Source organism: Symphalangus syndactylus, chromosome 20, assembly GCF_028878055.3.
Source record: "Symphalangus syndactylus isolate Jambi chromosome 20, NHGRI_mSymSyn1-v2.1_pri, whole genome shotgun sequence".
In the NCBI taxonomy this organism is placed as follows: Eukaryota; Metazoa; Chordata; class Mammalia; order Primates; family Hylobatidae; genus Symphalangus; species Symphalangus syndactylus.
In genome coordinates, this window is record NC_072442.2 from 35,274,457 (window position 1) to 35,297,468 (window position 23,012).

At 47.9% G+C, this 23,012-nt stretch overlaps 1 protein-coding gene across 7 annotated transcripts in view; it reads right to left on the reverse strand.

Moving 5' to 3' along the window:
- ACSF2 (acyl-CoA synthetase family member 2) overlaps window positions 1-23,012 on the reverse strand; it is a 48,999-nt gene that overhangs the window by 10,232 nt on the left and 15,755 nt on the right. For 5 of the 7 annotated variants that reach the window (XM_055257537.2, XM_055257535.2, XM_063628268.1 and 2 more), the window contains 9 exons: window positions 3,418-3,613; window positions 2,919-3,047; window positions 2,602-2,655; window positions 2,007-2,125; window positions 1,724-1,889; window positions 1,059-1,154; window positions 760-917; window positions 403-494; window positions 18-94 (listed from right to left, as the gene is read on the reverse strand). In XM_055257537.2, coding sequence (XP_055113512.1) covers window positions 18-94; window positions 403-494; window positions 760-917; window positions 1,059-1,154; window positions 1,724-1,889; window positions 2,007-2,125; window positions 2,602-2,655; window positions 2,919-3,047; window positions 3,418-3,613 — 1,087 coding nt within the window. The remainder of the gene's footprint in view (window positions 1-17; window positions 95-402; window positions 495-759; window positions 918-1,058; window positions 1,155-1,723; window positions 1,890-2,006; window positions 2,126-2,601; window positions 2,656-2,918; window positions 3,048-3,417; window positions 3,614-23,012) is intronic. The other 2 variants (XM_055257538.2, XM_055257539.2) reach the window with 2 other exon arrangements.

Sequence of the window (23,012 nt, forward strand, 5' to 3'; positions counted from 1 at the left end):
CCCCGGTCACCACTCACCACCAGGTCCTTCATATTTATCTTGTTGATGATGGCTCGGATCAACTCTGGAGGTGCAGGGGACCCAGCAATGACACCTGAATCAGAGAGAGGGCTGACACAGCTCCCCACTTGTCCAGGCCCAGTGGAGTCCTTTCACCTACAGCTCATTCAAGGGAGGAACATTCCTTTTTCTCCCCTGACCCCAAGCCTTTCCTACACCTGGCAGCTGTCCCTGGGCTGGTGTCCAGGGACACTAGGGATCTCCCTCCCTCCCACCCACATTTTTACAGTGTCCTTCTTGCCCCCTAAATAAAAGACTGGGAGCATAGCTAACTCACCTGGGCCATTCCTGTGGGGGAAGCAGCCCCCTCCCCAAGCCTGGCTGCCCTTGGCCCCACCCCACCTCCACACATGGTCGAGATGTCATAACTGGAGAAGTCTGGCTGGTTCAGAATGTCCACGAACATCGTGGGGGTACCATACAGGAAGGAGCCTCTGTATAGGAGGAGGTCTCAAAATTAGGCTTGGAAGTGGAAGGGAACTCCCTCTTCTCACCCAGCCCACCATGAAACTGCAGCAAAGGAAACAGGCAGGAGAAGCTCCTGAGGCAGGAACTGGTCCTCTCCTGGGGGTCCTCCACTGTCCCCATCCTCAGTTTCCTGGCTGGAGGGAGGAGGCAGCTTGGAAAGGTGTCAGGGCCCAGGAGTGAGAAACAAGAGGGTTTTATCAGCCCACAAGTAGCCTGTCCACCAGTGCCCACCTCTCTCTGCTGATGGCCTCCAGTGCCTTCTTGCCATTGAAGATAGGAGAGGCCAGGATGAGGGTGGCACCATACATCAGACACATCATTGTGCCTCCCACGGAACCCAGGCAATGGTACAGGGGGCTGGGCAGGATCATCCGCAACTGCTCTGGTGTCTGGTGATGGAGACAGGAAGCTGGGTCTGTCTTGGAGCCAGAAGCCAGTTCCTCTAGCTGGCAAGGGGAGCCCAGCCAGCCCCCCACCCCTGCCTGAGCCACCCCTCCTGCAGCCTTACCCTGGGCCTAGTGCTGCCTCACCTTCTCATGCAGTTTCAGGCGCTCTCCTAACATGCTGGAGTTGTTGACAATGTTGTAGTGGGAGAGGGTGGCCCCCTTGGGGCTGCCTGTTGTCCCCTGACAAGGCAAACAGGGCATGGCTTGGCCTCTTTCTCATCTCCTTCCCACCCTGGGCCACTGCCTTGAAGAGCACTGGACCAGGAATCAGGAGACAGGGATTGTTGCCCCAGATCCATCTGTTCAGCATATTTGCAAAAGATCTACCATGATGCCAGGTGTCAGGGTCCAGCAATGCAGAAGATAAGGTCTCCGTTCTCATGCCACTTACATGGCCCAGAGAACTCTGCCACCCACAAGCTGGCTTGGGCAAATTCTCTCTCTGGCTTTCTGATTCCTCATCAGCTAAATGAGGGGCAGCCTGTAGCAGTTCTAACGTGTGTTGGTTCAGTGAATCTGCCACTGCACTGGGAACAAGAGGGCTGGAGTGGAGAGGGCAGGGGGCTAGGGGAGGAAATGCGACAAGGACTCCAGGTGCTGATATTTTCCAGGGCAGAGAGGACAGCTGAAGGCCAGTCTCAGTAAAGAATGCATGCTCTCCTCTGCTGTCTCCCCATCCCCATGGAAGTGTCACAGGGGCAGGGGGCATGTGTCCACCTGGGCTTGGGGCCTGCAGACCTCTGCCCTACCGAGGTGAACTGGATGTTGATGGGGTCATGGCAGGACAGGAACTGCTGGTTGTACTGGAGCTGGTCCAGATGCTGCTGTGTGCTGCCAGCCACCACCACTTCATCCAGGAGCAGGGTCCCCGGCAAAGGGGCATCCACCGAGATGACTGTGGTCAGATCTGGGAGCCTGGGGGTGGGGACGATGGTGAGAGACAGGGGCTGAGGGAGGGGGCAGGGTGGGTAGGAAGTGAAGGAATCAGGGATGCTGAATGATGCACCACCCACTAACCCGGGACACACCCACCTCTGACTCTTCAAGGCCCCTGGCTGGGCATTCTCCACCTCTGGACAGATCTGCTTCAGGATGTTGTAGTATTGCTGGGTCTTGAATTGCTTGGGGAACACAAGGGCCTTGCAGCCCACCTGTGGAAGGGGAGTCCCCCACCTGCAATCAGCGGGGAGCCCCAGACTAGAGCTCTGGGGAGTCCTCACTAATCAGCTGCTCTCATACAGATGCACCCGCCTCTGACACACACACCTCCAGCACACTCACAGGCACCACACTCCAAGACAAATGCACACATGTACCAGCCCCAAGACACACACACCACACCCTGAGACACATATGCATCACATATGAGAATTGACACACACACTCCTCTGCCCTGACACACACATGCCCCCGTCCCCGAACACTCACACCAGGTTTGTGTCTGACCAACCACCCTCTCCATGGAGTTGGGGCCACCTTCCAACCACGCATGGCCTAAGGAAGGACACTCTGCATGTCACCCGCCCATGCATGCCCTAGCTCACACCGTCAGACTCTGACAAGCATAGTCTGTGCAGCCCCCTGTGCCAGGCCCCAGCCGGGCCCCTCCCCGATGAATGAGCTGTACCTTCTTGAGGACATACTCCAGTTCCATAGCCTGGTAGGCTGGGTTCACAGACACCTGGTGGAAGCGGCAAGGGCATATCAGTATTCTAGGCAGACCCTGTCCCTCCTGCTGCCCCTCCGCCCCCAGGAGGCATAGAGGCAGCACTCTACACTGCCCTAACTCCCGGAGGCCTCCTTGGTGGACCTCAGGAGAAAGCACTACCTGGTTTGAAACCAACCAGGCACTGGTTTGATCCTGGGGCTGAGGGCCTGCGGGGCTCCCCTTGAATGATATTCCCTCCAGGCACACCAAGCTGTGCCAAGCAAGCCCCTCCTCACCAGAATGATGCCCGCCTGGGCGGTGGCCAACTGCATGAGCACCCATGCATAGGAGTTAGGTCCCCACATGCCCAGCCGGTCACCTTTGCAGAGGCCGATGCTCAGGAGGCCAGAAGCAGCTTTGTCCACCTAGTGTAAAAGATGGGGCACAAGGGGTGAGAGGGGGCAAACAGGAAGGGGCCCAAGACTCCCACCTTCAGCCCTTAGCCTGGGAGTTCTCATCACAGTCACTGGGAACAAAGGGACAGGCAGATGCCCAGCCTCAGTGGGTCTGCCCTGGAGCCTGCATAGTTAACAAGTGCCCCAGGAGCTGCTGATATAGGAGGCGTCAGACCCCTTGTGCCTCAGTCCTGTCTCCTTCTCCTGCCATCCTTTGGGGTTCTCTGGCAGCCCTAGCACATTGCCCCATAGCCAGGTGTCCCTGCTCCTGGTTCTGCCCAGCTAGGGCAACTTGGGAGCTAGTACTTGCTCACTTTGAGGTTTCCAGGTCAGGACCCACCTCCTCCTTGAGTTGGGCAAACGTCAACCTGACGTCTTCATGGAGGACGACCAAGGCCTCTCGTTCTGGGACCCTCTGTGCTGTGGTTTCCAGGCACTGGCCCACAGTCTTGCTGTTAAGATGCTTTTTTGTGCACCCCTGAACGTAGCTGAGGCCTCCGATGGGCAGGGAGACCATGCGATCCACCTCTCTGGAACTGTAGGGAGAGGAGCTATGGGTTTAACTGTCCCAGGTCAGCCTCCCTGGAACCAAGGGCATGGCACACCCAGCCAAGCCAAGGTGTAGGCTGCTGACAACGTGTTAGAGACCACTAGGTTTTCTCCAGATCTTCTTGTAAGCCTAAAATCCCCCAGACCCTTTTCCCAACCTCAAGCCCAATCCCAAGGCAGCAGGACAGGGACAAGGTTACACCAAGCTGGAGCAAAGGGCCCTCCTTCACCTTCCTGGGAAAGGTGAGATGCCCTAGTGAAGCCTGGGAGAGCCTACCTATGCAGACAGACAGATCTTACAAAGCAGGACCATGCCTTCGCCCCCAGCCCCTGCCTCCTGGAGAATAAACAGGTCACTGGGGTCCTTCCTGAGGAACCAGGGAAGCATGCCTGGACCCTGGGCTTGAATCCAAGGCCTTGGGATTTTAGACTCCTTGGTGGGCCAGTTTTTCTCCTGAGGGCCTGAAAGCCAAAGACAGAATAGGAAAGGGATAAAGGAGAGGGCAGATGGAGGCCCTAAGAGAGGCAGATGGAGGCCCTAAGAGAGGCAGCTGGGAGGCCTCTGTTATTCCACAGGCCTGTAGGTGTCCAGTGCCAGGTGCTAAAGATCCTGGGCACCTGCAGATGAAGACGAAAGCCCCTATATGCCAAATGGCATCTGGGCTCCAGCTCCCACTCTCAGATGATGTCACAAGACAGGCAGTTTCTGTCTCCAGGGAATTAAGAAGCTGGCTGAAAGCAGCCAGTTAAGGCAAAGGGGCCAGATGTCAGACAAGCAAGGGGCACCAACAGCCTGAGAGTACTGAGCTGAGGATGTCGAGTGGAGGAAGCAGCCAGCTAGGGACCTGGCTCGGGTTCTAGTCTGGGGCCGGGACTCTTCACCTCTCACATGTGGCTACCTATCCATCTCAGGGCACAGGTGGAAATAGTTCTGGGTAGAGGCCTGGACAGGCACAAGAGTAGTAACCTATTCCCCACTTTTCTCCATTGGCCTTTCAGGAACTACCCATCTCCTCCCAGCCCTGCCAGGTAAGAGACGACCCCCGAGTAAGGGCACATCAAGCTGGAGGAGAACCTGCACTTCCATTACTGCTCCACTGAACTTTCCCCACCTTTTATTAACTGTGGCACCTGAGCCGGGCACAGCGGCTCACACCTGTAAAGTCATGCCAGCACTTTGGGAGGCTGCAGCAGGAGGATCACTTGAGCCCAGGAGTTCGAGACCAGCCTGGGCAATATAGGGAAACCCTGTCTCTATGAAACATTTTAAACAATTAACCAGGTATGGTGGCGCATGCCTGTATTCCCAGCTACTCTGGAGGTTGAAAGGGGAGGATCACTCGAGCCTGGGAGGCAGAGGTTGCAGTGAGTCATGGTTGCACCACTGCACTTGAGCCTGGGTGACAGAGAGAGGCCCTGTCTCAAACAACAAACCAATAAAACCCAGTGGGACCTGGCAAGTTATCTGTTTACTCTTCGGCTAGAAGGGGATGAAGAGACCGCCTTGCCTATTCCATAGGGGGGCCATGAGGTTCAAGTGTGAACAGGCTGCAAAGGTGCTTTGGGAATGGTGAAGTGCTGTGTAATCGACAGGCATTTTACCGTCCATTCATGGCATTTATCGACCACGCATTCAACACACATTCAGTGAGCACCCGTATGTGCCAAGTACTATGCTAGGACTAGAGATAGAACAAGCCACAGTCTTTCCTCTAAGAAGCTCCCTGTCTCGGGGGGAATTAGACATATTAGCTCTTCATGGGTGGGAACAGCCTAGAAAATTAGGAAATGGAGACATGAGGCAGACTGTGCGGGGAATCCCAGCCCATCTGAGGCCCATTCTCTGTCCCCTCAAAGCTGGGTTAAGGTAGCCTCTCTTAGACCTGGGTGCTGGGGCCACCCACACTATGGCCTCCTCAGCCCTACAGAGTAATTAGCCAACATTTATTCCTCCAACAAATATTTAGGAAACACCCACCACAGAGAAGGCCCAATGGTAAAAAATGAACAAAACCAAATACAGTCCCTGTCCTTGCAGAGCTAAGGGTCTGGTGGGAAAGAGGGGAGTGCAGTCAACCTTAGTAATGATGAACGTATGTCTAGAAAGCTGAGATAAGGAAGGGGCCATGGTCCTAGGAGCACCTGTAAGAGGGAATCTGGGATCACCTGGGGCTCCAAGGAAAACTCCCTTAAGAAATTTATGCCTAAGCTGAGAGCTGAAGGGTGACAAAGTATTAATCGTCAGAGAAGGGAGAGGAGGGCTTTTCCAGCAGAGGAGAGCTTGTCTCTGTTGCTGGGGGGCAGAAAATGAGAGGGAGTGCTGTGAAAACGGGAGGGTGAATGGAACTTGAACCCAGCTGAAACCAAAGAATCTAGAGCAGAGGACATTGGGCCTGGAAGAATGAGGAGAGCCCCCAAACTCCAGGTTCTGGGGTTGGGGTTTTCTCCACCCATGGGCCCAAGTGGACCCACATCATTTATGAAGTGAAGAGGGATGGATGGATGTTGGAACCAGGACCTGTGTTTATGGGCTGATCCCTCCCTTGTCCCTCCAGGGACATCAGAAGGAACCTTCTCAACCAGTGTCACTCTCTCCTCCAAGTGACTTTTTCAAGATGTGGTCCATGGAGAGCTGCTTCGGAATCATCTCAGGATCTCACAAAGAACGCAAATTCCTGGGCCCCTGCAATGCCTACTCATTGCAGAGCTTCTGGAGAGTGGACTGGGGGAATCTGAATTTTTAACAGAATCCCATGTGATTCTGATGTGGGACTGGGTGAGAAGGATTCTATGGATCACACTTTGACAACCACTCTCTTGGCAATCTAAGCCACCCCAACCGCCTTTGACTCATCTATTCAAGCAAGCTTTAGTGAGCACCTACTATTGCCAGCCCTGTGCCAGGTGCTAGGGATACAGGGACGGATAAGACACTGCTCCCAGCTCTCTAAGTAGTCACAGTGTGGTAGGAAGAGAAACGTATGTAAACAAATCATTTCAACTCTCAGATTAAGACTATTCGGTAAAGAAGAGAACCAAAGGAAGACAACCTACTCTCTCCTAGGGGTACATGGGACACAAGTGGGGTTCTTTCCCCACACTCCCCACATCTCAACTACCAAGCTCAGCTCCTCCTGCTTCTCCCCCTTGTAATTTCACTCAATTCCACATGCCTATGAAATCTGTGGGCCCTCAGGGTCTACTGAGATCTGCCAAGGTCTAGAGTGGAAAACTGGTCCTCTTCCCATAACACTAGTGACGAAGGAAGATGCTGCACATCCCTCCAAACCTCCACGCCCTCCTGGCCAGAGATGGCCACCAATGGTGTGGTCCTCAGCCTAGGGAGCCCCTGGAGCTTCTACCTGGAGTCCACCAGGGACTGCCTAGCACATATCCAATGATGGCCTGGAAGGTCTGGAAGCCAGAGCACACCTCCTATGGGAACAGAATTTGCTCTGTTCACATTCCCACCTAGGTCTGAGTAAGAGCTCAGAAACTGTCACCTAGAGCAGGCCAGTGAGGACACGCAGTCCTAGGAATAGGATGTGACTCCTGGACTTCCCCGGGGTCTTTTTTTCAGTTTTTTTTTTTTTTTTTTTTTTAATTTTCATTGTTTGTCCGTTTGAGAAAGGATCTCACTCTGTCATCTGGGCTAGAGTGCAGTGGTGCAACCATGGCTCACTGAAGCCTCGACCTCCCAAACTCAAGCAATCCTCCCATCTTAGCCTCCCAAGTAGCTGGGACTACAGGTGTGTGCCACCACACCCAGCTAATTTTTATTTTTATCTTTTGGTAGAGATGGAGTCTTACTATGTTGCCAGGACTGGTCTCGAACTCCTGGGCTCAAGTGATTCTCCCACCTTGGCATCCCAAAGTCCTGGGATTATAGGTGTGAGCCACCACGCCTGGCCACCAGGCACCTTTTTTATTTTATTTTATTTTTATTATTTTTTTTTTGAGACAGAGTTTTCTTTCGTTGCCAGGCTGGAGTGCAATGGCGTGATCTCGGCTCACCACAACCTCCGCCTCCTGGGTTCAAACGATTCTCCTGCCTCAGCCTCCCGAGTACCTGGGATTACAGGCATGCGCCACCAGGCCCGGCTAATTTTGTATTTTTAGTAGAGAGATAGAGTTTCTCCATGTTGGTCAGGCTGGTCTCAAACTCCCGACCTCAAGTGATCTGCCCGCCTCGGCCTCCCAAAGTGCTAGGATTACGGACGTGAGCCACCGCGCCGGGCCACCAGGTACCTTTTTATCAGAGGGTGCAGTGTTAAGGATGAGGCTGTTCCCACCTCTTGCAGGTCACCTGTCTGCTTGGCCAAAGCAGTGTGATTTACCTCAGCTTCTCTCTTCAGGGTTTCTGTGCCAAGGCTCCAGGTCACTGGCCCTGAGTAGAAACTGAGGAGTACACTGCGGACAAGAGCCTTCTCCTCCATAAAGGACAGGAAGTCAGCCTAGGGGTTTGGATCTCCCAAGGGTGAGACAACCCCTAAGTTAAATGCACGATGATTACTGGGGTTGGAGCATGTCAGGCAGTTTCTAAAGGGGAAAAGTTTGAAGCTGTTCAGGACTCCTGACGGGGCACTCCACAGCTCATTCTGCAGCTGTTGTGCTAGGAAGATCACGTAATCTTCTATTGATTGTTCATGCCTTGTGAGGGACACTTTCTGGGAGGAACAAATTTCAGGGCAGAAGGAGCAAAACTGGGTTGCTCTATAAATGGGCGAGGCAGCCACTACCATCCCACTGGAGGGTCTGTCATGACAGGGGCTGATGGAAAGGCTGTTTTCTTAGACTCCTCACCTGGGAGGTGAGGACAAGTGTCACAGTGAAGGAGGAACACTGCTGATGCTCTGAAGCTCAGGGGACAGGGGGAGAATGCACGAGGCCAGGGACTCGAAGACCCGAGGTCTCATTGCAGGTGTGCCACTGGCTGGGTGGATGATGGGTGTCTCATGTCACAGCTCCTCCGCCCACCCTTGATTTTAGCTACAGCTGCTGGGGCAGCCCCTTGGGAGTCTGCTGCCTGCTCAGGAACTTCCTCAATATGGGAGTCCCTGGTTCTTCAGGTCAGCCCAGCTGGGAAGAGGAGCTCATGCCTCCATGGACAGCAGTCAACCCTGTGGGGCTGAGCTCCAAGTCTCCTCTTTTCTGGGAGGTATCTGTACCTTCTCAGAGGTCCAGGTGAATGAAGCTCTTGTTGCCTAGGGTGATGATGTTAATAACATCCCCTCATCAGCTTCCCCACTCCCTATTTGCTCTCTCTACTTCCTATCCCCACTTCCTAGGATCACTCTCCAAAACAAATTACATGCAGCCAAGTCCTTGTTCTCAGGAGAATTCAAATTAAGACACAGGATTTCTCCTTTCTAAAGCTCACCTTCCCCACCTATAAAGTCTGGGAACTGGCCAGGCATGGTGGCTCACACCTGTAATCCCAGCACTTTGGGAGGCCGAGGCGGGTGGATCACCTGAGGTCAGGAGTTTGAGACCAGCCAGGCCAACATGGTGAAACCCCATCTCTACTAAAAATACAAAAATAAAACAGGCGTGGTGGTGCACGCCTGTAGTCCCAGCTACCCGGGAGGCTGAGGCAGGAAAATCTCTTGAATCCGGGAGGCAGAGGTTGCAGTGAGCCAAGATGGTGCCACTGCACTCCAGCCTGGATGGCAGGTGTTCAGCCTCACAACAAGCATCCTCCTATTCTCACAATGACCAGGAGTCTCATTTAGTTTGGAACTTGGTTTTCCATTATTCACCATGGTTTTCAGACCAAACAGTGGTCTCCTAGAAATTCCAGTTGGGAAATCAGCAGGCAGATTTATGGGGAAAAAAAATCCACTTCAATTGGCATATGTGTTTTCTCCTGTGTCTTCACAGCAGCTCTGACAGGTGGTGTGACAGAAACCCCAATAGGTCCTTCGTCTCTCATGACACACCCTCAGACATCTAGCTGGCCACATTGTGTGGAATAAAGAGCAGGTTTCCAAGCTTCCCCGGCAGCCGGTCTGGCCAGATGGTGAGGTCCTGGCCAGTGGGGTTTAAAGAGGGGTAGTGTGTGCAACTTCGGAGAAGAAACTTTCAAAGGAAGAGACATCTTCTCTTCTTTTTCTTCATCAGGCTGGAATGCTGCTTGTGATGGGAAAAGAATGGTAGCATTTTGGACCACATAGTGATTCTGGGCACAACAGAGCAACAAGAGAGGAGCCTGGTGCCTGGACAGCAGGAGCTACCACACCAGTCACAGACTGGCTGTCTCCCAGATAAAGAAACTCCCATCTCCTTTCTTTTTTCTTGCTTTAGAAAATTAAATTATTTATTTTGAGATATTTGTAGATTGATATGCAGATGTAAGAAATAATATCGAGGCCAGGTATGGTGGCTCATGCCTGTAATCCCAGCACTTTGGAAGGCCAAGGCAGGGGAATTGCTCAAGCCCAGGAGTTTGAGACCAGCCTGGGTGACAGAGCAAGACCCTGTCTCTTAAAAAAAAAAAAAAAATTTTTTTTGAGACAGTCTTACTCTGTCACCCAGGCTCGAGTGCAGTGGTGTAGTCATGGCTCACTGACTGCAGCCTGGACCTCCTGGGCTCACGTGATTCTCCCACCTCAGCCTCCTGTGTAGCTGGGACTACAAGTGTATGACCCCATGGCTGGCTATTTTTTTGTATGTTTTGTAGAGATGGGGTTTTGCCATGTTGCCCAGGCTGGCAATTTTTTTTTTTAATTAGCTGGGCATAGTAGCATGCACCTGTACTCCTAGCTACTGGGGACGCTGAGGCAGGAGGATCTCTTGAGCCTGGGAGTTCAAGGTTGATCACACCCACTGAACTCCAGCCTGGGCAACAGAGCAAGAGCCTGTCTCAAAACAACAACAACAACAACAAACACACACACACACACACACACAAACCCAAAACAACAATAACCACAAAAAACTACAAAAAAGAAACAATACAGAAATATCTCATGCACTCTTCACCATCAATATTCAAATTTTCCCAATGTTAACATCTTGCAAAACTATAGTACAATATTATAGCCAGGATATTGATATTGATAATAGTCAAGACACACAACCATTCCCTTGCCCCCATCTTCTTTCAGTCACTCTCAGTTTGGGTTTCTTTGAGACACTCTAATATAATCCTACAAAAACGCAGGTGAGGCCGGGCGCGGTGGCTCATGCCTGTAATCCCAACATTTTGGGAGGCCGAGATGGGTGGATCACCTGAGGTCAGGAGTTTGAGACCAGCCTGGCCAACATGGTGAAACCCCGTCTCTACTAAAAATACAAAAAATTAGCCGGGTGTGGTGGTGTGTGCCTGTAATCCCAGCTACTCAGGAAGCCAAGGCAGGAGAAGTTTGAACCCAGGAGGTGGAGGTTGCAGTGAGCTGAGATTGCACCACTGCACTCCAGCCTGGGTCACAGAGCGAAACTCCGTCTCAAAATTTAAAAAAATGTTTAAAAAAATGCAGGTGAGTATCATGAACTCCCATTCCACAGGTAAAGAAGCTGAAGTACAAAGAGGTCAAGTGGCTCACATGGATGACGAACACCCGAGCCAGGAGCAGAGAACCCGGTGCAACTGCCTCAACGCTACAGCCACGCCTGCCCACGCCCCACGCTCAGATCTGGGAGAAAGGAGTGGGCATAGGTGATTCCTGTTCCTTCTGGTTTGGAATTTATCTCCTATCTGATCATCAGAGATAATATAACCTCAATTTTATTATTCCACAATTTCTACTAACTGATCCCAAGAAACTGGGACCAGGGTAGGGCAGGGTTGAGTTGGAAACAGGTGGCTCTTCCAAGGAATTAAAAGAGTTCTACAAACTCATATCAATGCAATGTGCTCATAAACATAGGAACCACCCATCATTTCGAAAGAGGGAGCATAAACAAACCAATTCTCCTTCCTTGCCCACACCACAAATGCCTGGGGCATAAAAGATGGCCACTTCTTTTTCTTTCTTTCTTTCTTTTTTTAATTTTATTTTAAGTTCTGGGATACATGTGTAGAACGTGCAGGTTTGTTACACAGGTAAACGTTTGCCATGGTGGTTTGTTGCACTTATCAACCTGTCACCTAGGTATTAAGCCCTGCATTCATTAGCTATTTACCCTGATGCTCTCCCTCCCCTGGCCCCATCCCTCGACCCAACCCTTCTTTTTTCTATTTTTTCATTTTGTTTTGAGACTCACTATGTCACTCAGGCTGTAGTGCAGTGGCACAATTACTGCTCACTGAAGCCTCAAGCTCTCAGGCTTAAGAAATCTTCCCATCTTAGCCTCCCAAGTAGCTGGGACTGCAGGTATGAGCCATGGTGTCCCAACTTCTATTATTAAAGGGATTTGGTTTTAGGAATTTTTTTTTTCAATGCAACATGGGAAGCTTAAGGAGTTAGAGGAAAAACAGCAGTGCCAGTTGTTCTCAACTCAGAACTAAAGTAACTACTTGGAGAGGCATCAGCTACTTAGCATGGGTGTTGTAAAACCCAAGGCTCTCAGGGCCCAGGTGGGACTAAGGCCAGATAGGAGCCTTGAAGAAACAAAGCACAGCCCCGCCTTAAAGGTGCTGGCAGAGGGCTGGCTCCTGAGACCTCAGGCCCAGATCTGAGTAGAGAAGTCACGAACAAGAAATTTTATTTTTTAAGAATTCTCTTGACTTTTCAATGTTGGCAACTAACGTGTTCACTGCTTTATCCCAAGTGCCTGAGTGCCAGGAACATAAGAGGTGCTCAGATGAATGACCAACGGAATGAATTAAAAATAATGCACATGATGACTCAATTAAAAAATAGTAGACATCTTGCTAAAGGTAATCTATGAATGGCTAACAAGCAGATGAAACACAAATTAAAACCACAATGAGGTACCACATCATGCTCACTTGGAAGGCAAAAAAATAAAATCAAATCAAGGGCCGGGCACGGTGGCTCACGCCTATAATCCCAGCACTTTGGGAGGCCAAGGCAAACAGATCACCAGAGGTCAGGAGTTCGAGGTCAGCCTGGCCAATATGATGAAACCTTGTCTCTACTAAAAATACAAAAATTAGCCAGGTATGGTCATGGGTGCCTGTAACCCCAGCTACTTGGGAGGCTGAGGCAGGAGAATCGTTTGAACCGGAAAGGCGGAGTTTGCAATGAGCCAAAATTGTGCCATTGCACTCCAGCCTGGGTGACAAGAGCAAAACTCTGTCTCAAAAAAAAAAAAAAAAATCAAAAAACAAAATAACAAGTGTTGGCAAGCATGTGAGGACATTGTAATCCTTGTATATTGCTGGTGGGAATGTAAAATGATTCAGCTGCTTGGAAAACAGTGTGGTGGCTCTTCAAAAAGTTAAATATAGAATTAGCATATAACCCAGCAATTCCACTCCTAGTTATAACATATGCCCAAAAGAACTGAAAACATGTGTTCAAACAAAAACTTGGGCCAGGCACAGTGGCTCATGCCTGTAAGTCCAGTACTCTCTTGAGGCCAAGGTGGGAGGATCACTTGAGCCCAGGAGTTTGAGACTAGCGTGGGCAACACAGTGAGATTCCATCTCTACAAAACAAATTTAAAAATTAGCTGGGCGTGGTGGTGCACACCTGTAGTCCCAGCTACTCTGGAGGCCTAGCTACTCTGAAGGATCACTTGAGCCTGAGAGGTTGAGGCTACAGCGAGCTACCATCACACCACTACACACCGGCCTGGGTGACACAGTGAAATTCTGTCTCAAACAAAACAAACAAAAACCCGTACATGAATGTTTACAGCAGCACTATTCACAATACCCAAAAGGCAGAAACAAACCAAATGTGCAGCAACAGATGAATGGATAAACAAAATGTGGCATATCCATCCACACAATGGAATCTATTATTTGGATTACAGGGGTCATCTGGGTATGGAACGTCAGGTTTGGCAGAGTGGAGACTTATATCCAAGCTCATGGATTTAAAACCTGAAGTTCATTGCCAGGACTATGATAGCACAGGAAGGGAATGTGGAAGGCACATACAGGACCCCAAAGAGAGTCCTCACCATGGATGAACTCATTAAGGACATTAAGCGTCGATAGTACTATGAGAAGCTATGCTGACAGTGACATCAGGAGAGCTCTGAAACCTGCCAGCAAATCCACAACATGGAAATGGCTCGCAGGATCACCTTTTTTTTTTTTTTTTGAGACAAAGTGTCACTCTATCTCCCAGGCTAGAATGCGGCGGCGTGATCTTGGCTCACTGCAGCCTCCGCCTCCTGGGTTCAAGTGACTCTCCCACCTCAGCCTCCTGAGTAGCTGGGATTACAAGTGTGTGCCACCACACCTGGCTAATTTTCATATTTTTTGGTAGAGATGGGGTTTCACCATGTTGGCCAGGCTGGTCTCAAACTCTTGACCTCAAGTGATCCACCTGCCTCAGCCTCCCAATGTGCTGGGATTACAGGCGTGAGCTGGATCAACTTCTTGATGCCAAAGAATTGGGCAGATCTGTGGTGAGGCTGCTGTGGCCTGTGGATAGGACACCCAGTATGAAAACCCTTGGCCAGTTTGTGTCTCCACCTCTTGTCTTTCTACAACCAAATTTTCTGTTACCCATTTTTAGGATAAACTCAATCGCATATATGCAAGAAGGCCTCCACTTAGAAAAGGCCTCCACTAAGAGAAGCAATCCCATTAGTCAGCAACGGACCCTCTCATTTATTAAGTGAAAGAAGAAACTGAAGGTAAAAGCTTTCTAGCAGTAGAATGGTGTTTGCTGGGGGCTGGGGAGGGGGCAATGGGAACTTATCGTTTAATGGGTACAGAATTTCAGTTGGAAGAGATGAAAAAGTTTTGGAGGTGGGTGGTGCTGATGCTTGCACAAAAGTGTGAGTGTACTGTACTTAATACCACTAAACTGCAAACTTCAATAGTTAAGATGGTAAATTGTATGTTATGTGTATTTTACTACAATAAAGCAATTTTTAAAAAGGAAATGAAGTAGCCAGGAGCAGTGGCTCACGCCTGTAATCCCAGCACTTTGGGAGGCCGAGGTGGGAAGATCATGAGGTCAGGAGATCGAGACAATCCTGGCCAACACGGTGAAACCCCGTTTCTACTAAAAAAAAAAATACAAAAAATTAGCTGGAAGTGGTGGTGGGCACCTGTAGTCCCAGCTACTCGGGAGGCTGAGGCAGGAGAATGGCGTGAACCTGGGAGGCAGAGCTTGCAGTGAGCCGAGATCGCGCCACTGCACTCCAGCCTGGGTGAGAGAGTGAGACTCAGTCTCAAAAAAAAAAAAAAAAGGAAATGAAGTACTGATACATATTACAACACGGTGGAACCTTGAAAACATTTATAAGTGAAAGAAGATAGTAACAAAAGACTATATATTGGACCAGGCGTGGTGGCTCATGCCTGTAATCCTAGCACTTTGGGAGGCCAAGGCAGGCAGATTGCCTGAGCTCAGGAGTTCAAGACCAGCCTGGGCAACAGGGTGAAACCCCATTTCTACTAAAAACACAAAAATTAGCCGGGCATTGTGGTGGGCACCTGTAGTCCCGGCTATTCGGGAGGCTGAGGCAGGAGAATTGCTTGAACCCAGGAGGCAGACGTTGCAGTGGGCCCAGATCACACCACTGCACTCCAGCCTGGGTGACAGAGCGAGACTCCATCTCCAAAAAAAAAAAAAAAAAAAAAAAAAAGACTACATATTGTATACGTTATACAACTTTGAAATAATTCCAAATACATACATAGTTTGTGAAAAAGTTGTTAGAATCAAAATGGAGTCACTTGTGTCAAACCCTGACAAAACGGAGCCAGGTAGGAACATGCAGGGAGGGTTCTGGTGCATGACTACCTGATAACAAAGGATATCACAAGAGACTTTGCCGAAACCACAACCTTGCACAAAGGCCACCTCAATCTTACACACACAAAAAAATGCTTCTGTGAGGACATTTGCCCAGCAACTGCCTGTCCAGCCCTGGACTCATGCCACCCTTGTTTTTGATCCATGTAGCTGAGGATAACTGTTTCAAGACAACATATGTAACCCTCATTTTACCTTTAAAGATCCTTGTCTTCCTTTATCCCCGTGAATATGCCCATAGTTTACTGTGGTATACATATTCCTCATTGCAATGCTTATTCCCAATTAAACTCATTATACTTGAAGAATTTTTTTCTGTTTATTATTTATGTTGACATTTGCTATGGGAGTGACATGTTTTGCTGTGACAAGAACATGGAGTGTACTCCCCTGCCCTTGAGAATGTGACACCATCACACCTTATCAGACCCCATTTGTGAGCTATTGACCTCAACTACTGGACTCTAAAATACAGTCATGCACTGCAAAATAACATTTTGGCTTATGATGGATGGCATATACGACAGCGGTCCCGTAAGATTATACTGTAATACTGTATTTTGACTATACCTTTTCTACGTTTAGATATGTTCAGATACACGAACACTTACCCTTGTGTTACAATTGCCTACAGTCTTCAGGACAGTGAATGCTGTACAGGTTTGCAGCCTGGGAGCACAGGCTCTACCACATAGCTTAGGTGTGTAATAGGCTCTACCATCTAGATTTGTGTAAGTGCACTTGATGATGTTTGCACAACGGCAAAATCGTCTGATGTATTTCTCAGAATGTGTTCCCGTTGTTAAGCAACGCCGGACTGTACATATAAACCCAAGAGTTTGACAGACACTTTGAGACCTTTGGCTGTGGCAGGGCTACACTCTGTCTGACTGCTTCTCTGAAGAGTGAAAGCTCTGGCTGAGCTAAGGCCACACCCTATTAGCCTTTGAGCTAATTTCCAAAGCTTCACCCAACTCCGGTACACTCTCTAGCATGGTCAAGCCATCTAGCTGAGAATCTCTCTATAAAGGTACGCCTCAAGCTTCAGTCAGACTACTTTCCATAGAGGCTTGCTTTCATCCTAAGTGAGCAATTAGAATTTAATAACTGTATTCTAACAGACTGGAACTCACTCACTATGTGGCTAAGAGACCTCCTCTATTGAGTGTATTCCCTGTGAGATTTGTTTTCTTATTCTCCCCACTTTAAGCACTGTGAACAAAAAAAGAAAAAAAATCTCTTTTTATGGCAATAAACTGGGTGACTCGTGAAATCATACTTTGATCATCTCATTATTATTATTATTATTATTATTATTTTGAGACAGAGTCTCACTCTGTGGCCCAGGCTGGAGTGCAGTGGCGCGATCTCAGCTCACTACAACCTCTGCCTCTGGGGCTCAAGAGATCCTCCTGTCCCAGCCCCGCTGAGTAGCTGGGACTCTAAGTGTGCACTACCACATCTGGCTAATTTTTGTATTTTTGGTAGACACTGGGTTTTGCCATGTTGCCCAGGCTGTTCTTGAGCTCCTGAGCTCAAGTGATCTACCTGTCTCAACCTCCTTAAGTTCTGGGATTACAAGAGTGAGCCACCATGCCTAGCCATCCTTATTTTAATCATACAAGACAGTATGATTCCATATATATGTCCAGAATACGTAATTCTATAGAGACAGAAAGCAGATTAAGTGGTTGCTTAGGGCTGGGAGGGATGGGAAGACAGAGAGATAATAGCTACAAGGGCATAGGGTAACTCTGTGAGGTGATGAAAATGTTCTAAAATTTAATATAGTGATGGTTACACATACCTATGAATATAAGCCATTGAATGTACACTTAAAAAATAATGTGCATAATCTACTCCTAGGTATATATCCAATAGAAATCAAACATGTGCTCACCAAAGGACAGGTACTAGGATATTTGTATTTTTCCAATATTTAAAATACCCAAATGTCCACCAACAATGGAATAGATAAATAAGTGGTGACTTATTTGTAATTATACAATAATGAGAGCAAAGGAACTATGATTATGCCCAGCGATCTGAATGAATCTCATAAAACAATGTCCAGTGAAAGAAGCCAGATTTTAAAAGGTATACTGTCTAATTCCATTTATACATACAAAATAGGCAAAACTAATCTATGCTGTTAGAAGTCAGGAGAGCGGTCAGTTGGTGAGGGTCAGTGACTTAAAGAGGTCACGGGGGAACTCCTGGTTTCTGGTCATGTTCCGTGTCTTGATTTGAGTGCTGGTTACGTGGGTGTATTCAGTTTATCAAAAGTGCATCAAGTGGGCCTTAAAATATGTGTACTTTTCTGTCTGGGTGTGGTGGCTTTGGGAAGCCGAGGTGGGTGGGTCACTTGAGGTCAGGAGTTCGAGATCAGCCTGACTAACATGGTGAAACCCCGTCTCTACTAAAAATACAAAAATTAACCAGGCATGGTGGCACATGCCTGTAGTCCCAGCTACTTGGGAGGCTGAGGCAGGAGAATCGCTTGAACCCAGGAGGCGCAGATTGCAGTGAGCCAAGATTGTCTCCAAAAAAAAAGAAAGGTGTACTTTTCTGAATCCGTCATATATTTCAACAGGAAGTTTAAAAAAAAAAAACCTTCTAGGGCTTAAGCTACTGCCAATATAGTCATAATTAATAAACTAAATTTAGCAACATTGTAGTACCTATTTAACATTCTGTCAGAAAAATAAAAGCAGCATATAACACGTCTGTGCAAAATATATACATTAATAAATAAAGCTGGGCAAGCCAAGAACACACGGGCGGATCACGAGGTCAGGAGATCGAGACCACGGTGAAACCCCGTCTCTACTAAAAAAATACAAAAAAATTAACCGGGCGTGGTGGCAGGCGCCTGTAGTCCCAGCTACTCAGAGAGGCTGAGGCAGGAGAATGGCGTGAACCCAGGAGGTGGAGCTTGCAGTAAGCCGAGATTGCACCACTGCACTCCAGCCTGGGCAACAGAGCTAGACTCCATCTCAAAAAAAAAAAAAAAAAAAAAAAAAGAAAACACATCTGTTCATGATCTCTGTCTTAGAAATTACTCAAGAAAATAAACAGTCCCAATGTTGAATGTCATGGGCTTTTCCTTCCTGAGGATGTGTTTTCTGGACAGTCATGGTACAATGTGACTGTTAGCCCTGCCAACCTGTTTCAGATATGGGTACATGTTCTACAGGTTCAGGAGCACCGAGCAGCTGATGACACATAGTTGTTCATTTAGAATATGGCTTACTGAATGCAAGGCTCCAGCAAGATCCAGAGGGCAGCTTTACAATTTTTTTTTTTTAAAGATAGGATGGGGTCTTGCTCTGAAGCCTCGGCTGGAGTGCAGCAGCATGATCACAGCTCACTGCAGACTTGACCTCCCAATTTCAAGCGATCCTCCTATCCCAGACTCCTGAGTAGCTGGGAACACAGGCATGTACCAGCAGACTTAGATAATAAAAAAAATTTTTTTTGCAGAGTCAGAATGTCTCCCTATGCTTTCCAGGCTAGTCTTGACCTCCTGAGCTCAAGCATTTTTCCTGCCTTGGCCTCCCAAAGTGTTGAGATTACAGACGTGAGCCACCATGCCCAGCCTGTAGACGCTTTTGATGACACGTCGGGAATGTAATGATTCTGCTTTATGAAAAAGATAAGCACTCTCAGAGGGGAAGGCAGAGATGGGTAAATCTGCAGGGTATCTGAAAAGAAGAGAAAGGGAACGCTGAGTATCTCCTCAGTAATGCAATCATACAGGTTTTCGAGGCAAACTGTCCCAGCAATGTGTGGGAGATAAGGACTTTTATTCCTGTTTTAAAGATGGAGAACGTTGAGATGAAAAAGTTAAGCAACTGGTCCAAGATGCTGCTAAAAAGGTTGATTGACAGCCTCATGTAATTCAGGCATGGTAGCTCCCTATAATCCCAAAACTTTGGGAGGATGAGGCAGGAGGATTCCCTGAGTCCAGGAGTTCAAGACCAGCCTGGGCAATGCAGTAAGATCCTGTCTCTATACAAAATTTAAAAATTAGCCAGGGGTAGTGGCATGCACCTGTGGTCTCAACTATTCAGGAGGCTGAGGCAGGAGGATAACTTGAGCCCAGGACTTAAAGGTTGCAGTGAGCTGTGATTATGCCACAGCACTCCAGCCTGGGCAACAGAGTGAGCCCCAGTCTCTCTCTCAAAAAAACAAGCCACATTATCTAATTGCAAACATTTTTCCACTAAAACAGACCAAGTGACACTTACACACAGAAGATAATAATGACCAAATCTGCCACAAAGCCACAGAAGATGGAAGACAAATGGCCAGTAAGCATAGGAAGAGGTGCCCATGTCACAGATCAAAGAAAAACAACCATGAGGCATTTGTTCCCCAGGAGATAAGCAAAGATGAAAAATACGGATATTATGATGCCTGCAACTTATTTTCAAATGGTGGCAAAAGTGTGTGTGTGTGTGTGTGTGTGTTTGCAGAGAGAGAAACTCGGGGGCTGGGGAAGATATCTAGTCTCTGATCCTTTAGCAGCTGATATTTCTTTTTCTTTTCTTTTCATTTTTTTTTTTTTTGAGCTGGAGTCTTGCACTGTCGCCAGGCTGGAGTGCAGTGGTGCGATCTCAGATCAATGCAACTTCTACCTCCCTGGTTCAAATGATTCTCCTGCCTCACCCTCTGGAGTAGCTGGGACTACAGGCATGCACCACCACGCCCAACTAATTTTTTTGTATTTTTAGTAGAGATAGGGTTTTGCCATGTTGGCCAGGCTAGTCTCAAACTCCTGACCTCAAGTGATCCATCCATCTCGGCCTCCCAAAGTGCTGGGATTATAGGTGTGAGCCACTGTGCCCAGCCAGTGGCTGATATTTCAAACTCAATTCCTTTTGATCATTTATCTAAATTATTATACCACCAGGGCCAAAAAGCTGCTATTCCAAAAATTATATATAGATATAAAATAATTCAACCTGTCTGATACTGTAATAAATGAAACATTACAAGAAGAGAAAATAGAACAAATCAGTAATCCTCTACCCAAACCAAAGATTGCTGTCTTTCTAGAGGAGTCTATGTTTAATTTCAAATTTCCATGATAGGCACTTTTGTCAAAGAATATTCATAAGCAGTACTAGAAAGCAGTTGCAGCTAAATAAGAGTTAATCCTTGTAACCCAAGTAGGTTCATGTTCTTGCTGGCTTTATGCAATCAGTGGGAAAGGTTATTTTAGGATAAGCTACAGCACTAGATGATCACGCTGCATTCAATAGGGCCTAAAAAAAACTCCCCAAGTAGAGAAGATTAATAAAATGGCTATGAATTTCAACATAAAAACAAGAGTTATTGATTATATGGAATGTTGGCAAGGATGTGGAGAAATATACCAGAGTGTAAACTGGTATAAGATTTTTAGAAGGTGGTAAGTACAGAGGCAGGAAGCCTAAGAAACTTAAACTTTAGCATGCCCCCCAGCCTGGCCCCTCCCTACCACCCTAGTGCTGGGCATGCCTGGAAATTGAAGAGGGAAGGCTGGTTGCAAATCAAGAAGCATAAATGCAAAATCAATGCACTTATCTGTCAGCATTTCTGACAATTTGCTTAAAGAGAGCTCAAAAGAGAATCTTCAAGCTCGCAGCAATTGGTAGCAAATTCTTTTCTTATTCTAAATCAATCTTCAGTTTGCACAAAATCTGATACTTAAGAGCTTTTTATTCTTGTTTAGAAAGAGGGCATCCCAAACTGTGTTAGCTTCAAAACTTGTAAATCTGGATTCCTTCTGATTTGGTAATATCTATTAACATTCTGAATATGCATACCTTTTGAAACAGGTCTGCCATGGAGAATCTAAGGGGAGAAGATGTTTGGCCTCCTGGCAATTCTACTTTTAGGGATCTATTCTAAAAAGTAACAATAACAAACAAAAACCTGGCAGGGCGCGGTGGCTCACGCCTGTAATCCCAGCACTTTGGGAGGCTGAGGGGGATGGATCACAAGGTCATTAGATCGAGACCATCCTGGCCAACATGGTGAAACCCTGTCTGTACTAAAAATACGCCAGGCATGGTGGCATGCACCTATAGTCCCAGCTATTCGGGAGGCTGAGGCACGAACATCGGTTGAACCCAGGAGGTGAGATCGCGCCACTGCCCTCCAATCTGGGAACAGAGCGAGACTCTGTCTCAAAAAAAAAAAAAAAGAAAGAAAACCTAAAAAATGTCTAAAGGTATGAATAGAGACATTAATTGCTGCTTAGCAAAGAACTGGGAAAAAATTATTCCTATGAGTAAGAGATTAGATAACTAAATTAGAGAGCATATACAATGCAACACTATGCCATTAAAAAATGAAGACATGGTCAGGCAAAATGGCTCACGACTTATAATCCCAACACTTTGGGATGCCAAGGCAGGAAAATCGCTTGAATTCAGGAGCCCAGGCCAGCCTGAGCAACATATTGAGACCCCGTCTCTACAAAAAAATTAAAAATTAGCCAGGTGTGGTGGTGTGCACCTGTGGTCCCAGCTACTTGGGAGGCTAAGGAAGGAGGTTCGCTTTAGCCTAGTAGGTCAAGGCTGCAGTGAGCCATGAATGTGTCACTGCATGCCAGCTGGGTGACTGAGAAAGACCCTGTCTCTAAAACAAAACTAAACTAAAAGGCCAGGTGTAGTGGCTCATGGCTGTAATCCCAGCACTTTGGGAGGCCAAGGTGGGAGGATCACTTGATTCCAAGGGTTTGAGATCAGCCTGGGCAATATGGCAGATCCTGTCTCTACAAAAAAAAAAAAAAAAACTGTTTTGTTTTGTTCTGTTTGGGACGGAGTTTCACTCTTGTCACCCAGGCTGGAGTGCAGTGGTACAATCTCGGCTCACTGTAACCTCCGCCTCCGGGATTCAAGCGATTCTCCTGCCTCAGCCTCCCAAATAGCTGGGACTACAGGCATGCACCACCACACCCGGCTAATTTTTGTAATTTTAGTAGAAATGGGGTTTTGCCATGTTGGCCAGGCTGGTCTTGAACTTCTGACCTCAGGTGATCCACCCATCTGGGCCTCCCAAAGTGCTGGGATTACAGGTGTGAGCCACCGTGCCCAGCCAAAAAAAATGTTTTTAGTTAGCCAGGCATGCTGGTGTGTCTGTGTCCCAGCTACTTGGGAGGCTAAGGTGGGACAATTGCTTGAGCCCACAAGGTTGAGGCTGCTGTAAGCCATGATTGTGCCATGCACTCCAGCCTGGGACACAGAGCAAGATCCTGTCTCAAAATAAATAAATAAATATAAATAAATAAATAAAGACACTATATTTAATGACATGGAAAATGTCTAATACACTGTGAGTGATAAAGCAGATTTCGGAAAAATGTGAGCTGATGTTTATTTTTTTTTTGTTTTTTTTTTTTTTTTTTTTTGAGACGGAGTCTCGCTCTGTCCCCTAGGCTGGAGTGCAGTGGCACGATCTCGGCTCACTGCAACCTCCGCCTCCCGGATTCACGCCATTCTCCTGCCTCAGCCTCTCCGAGTAGCTGGGACCAGAGGCACCCGCC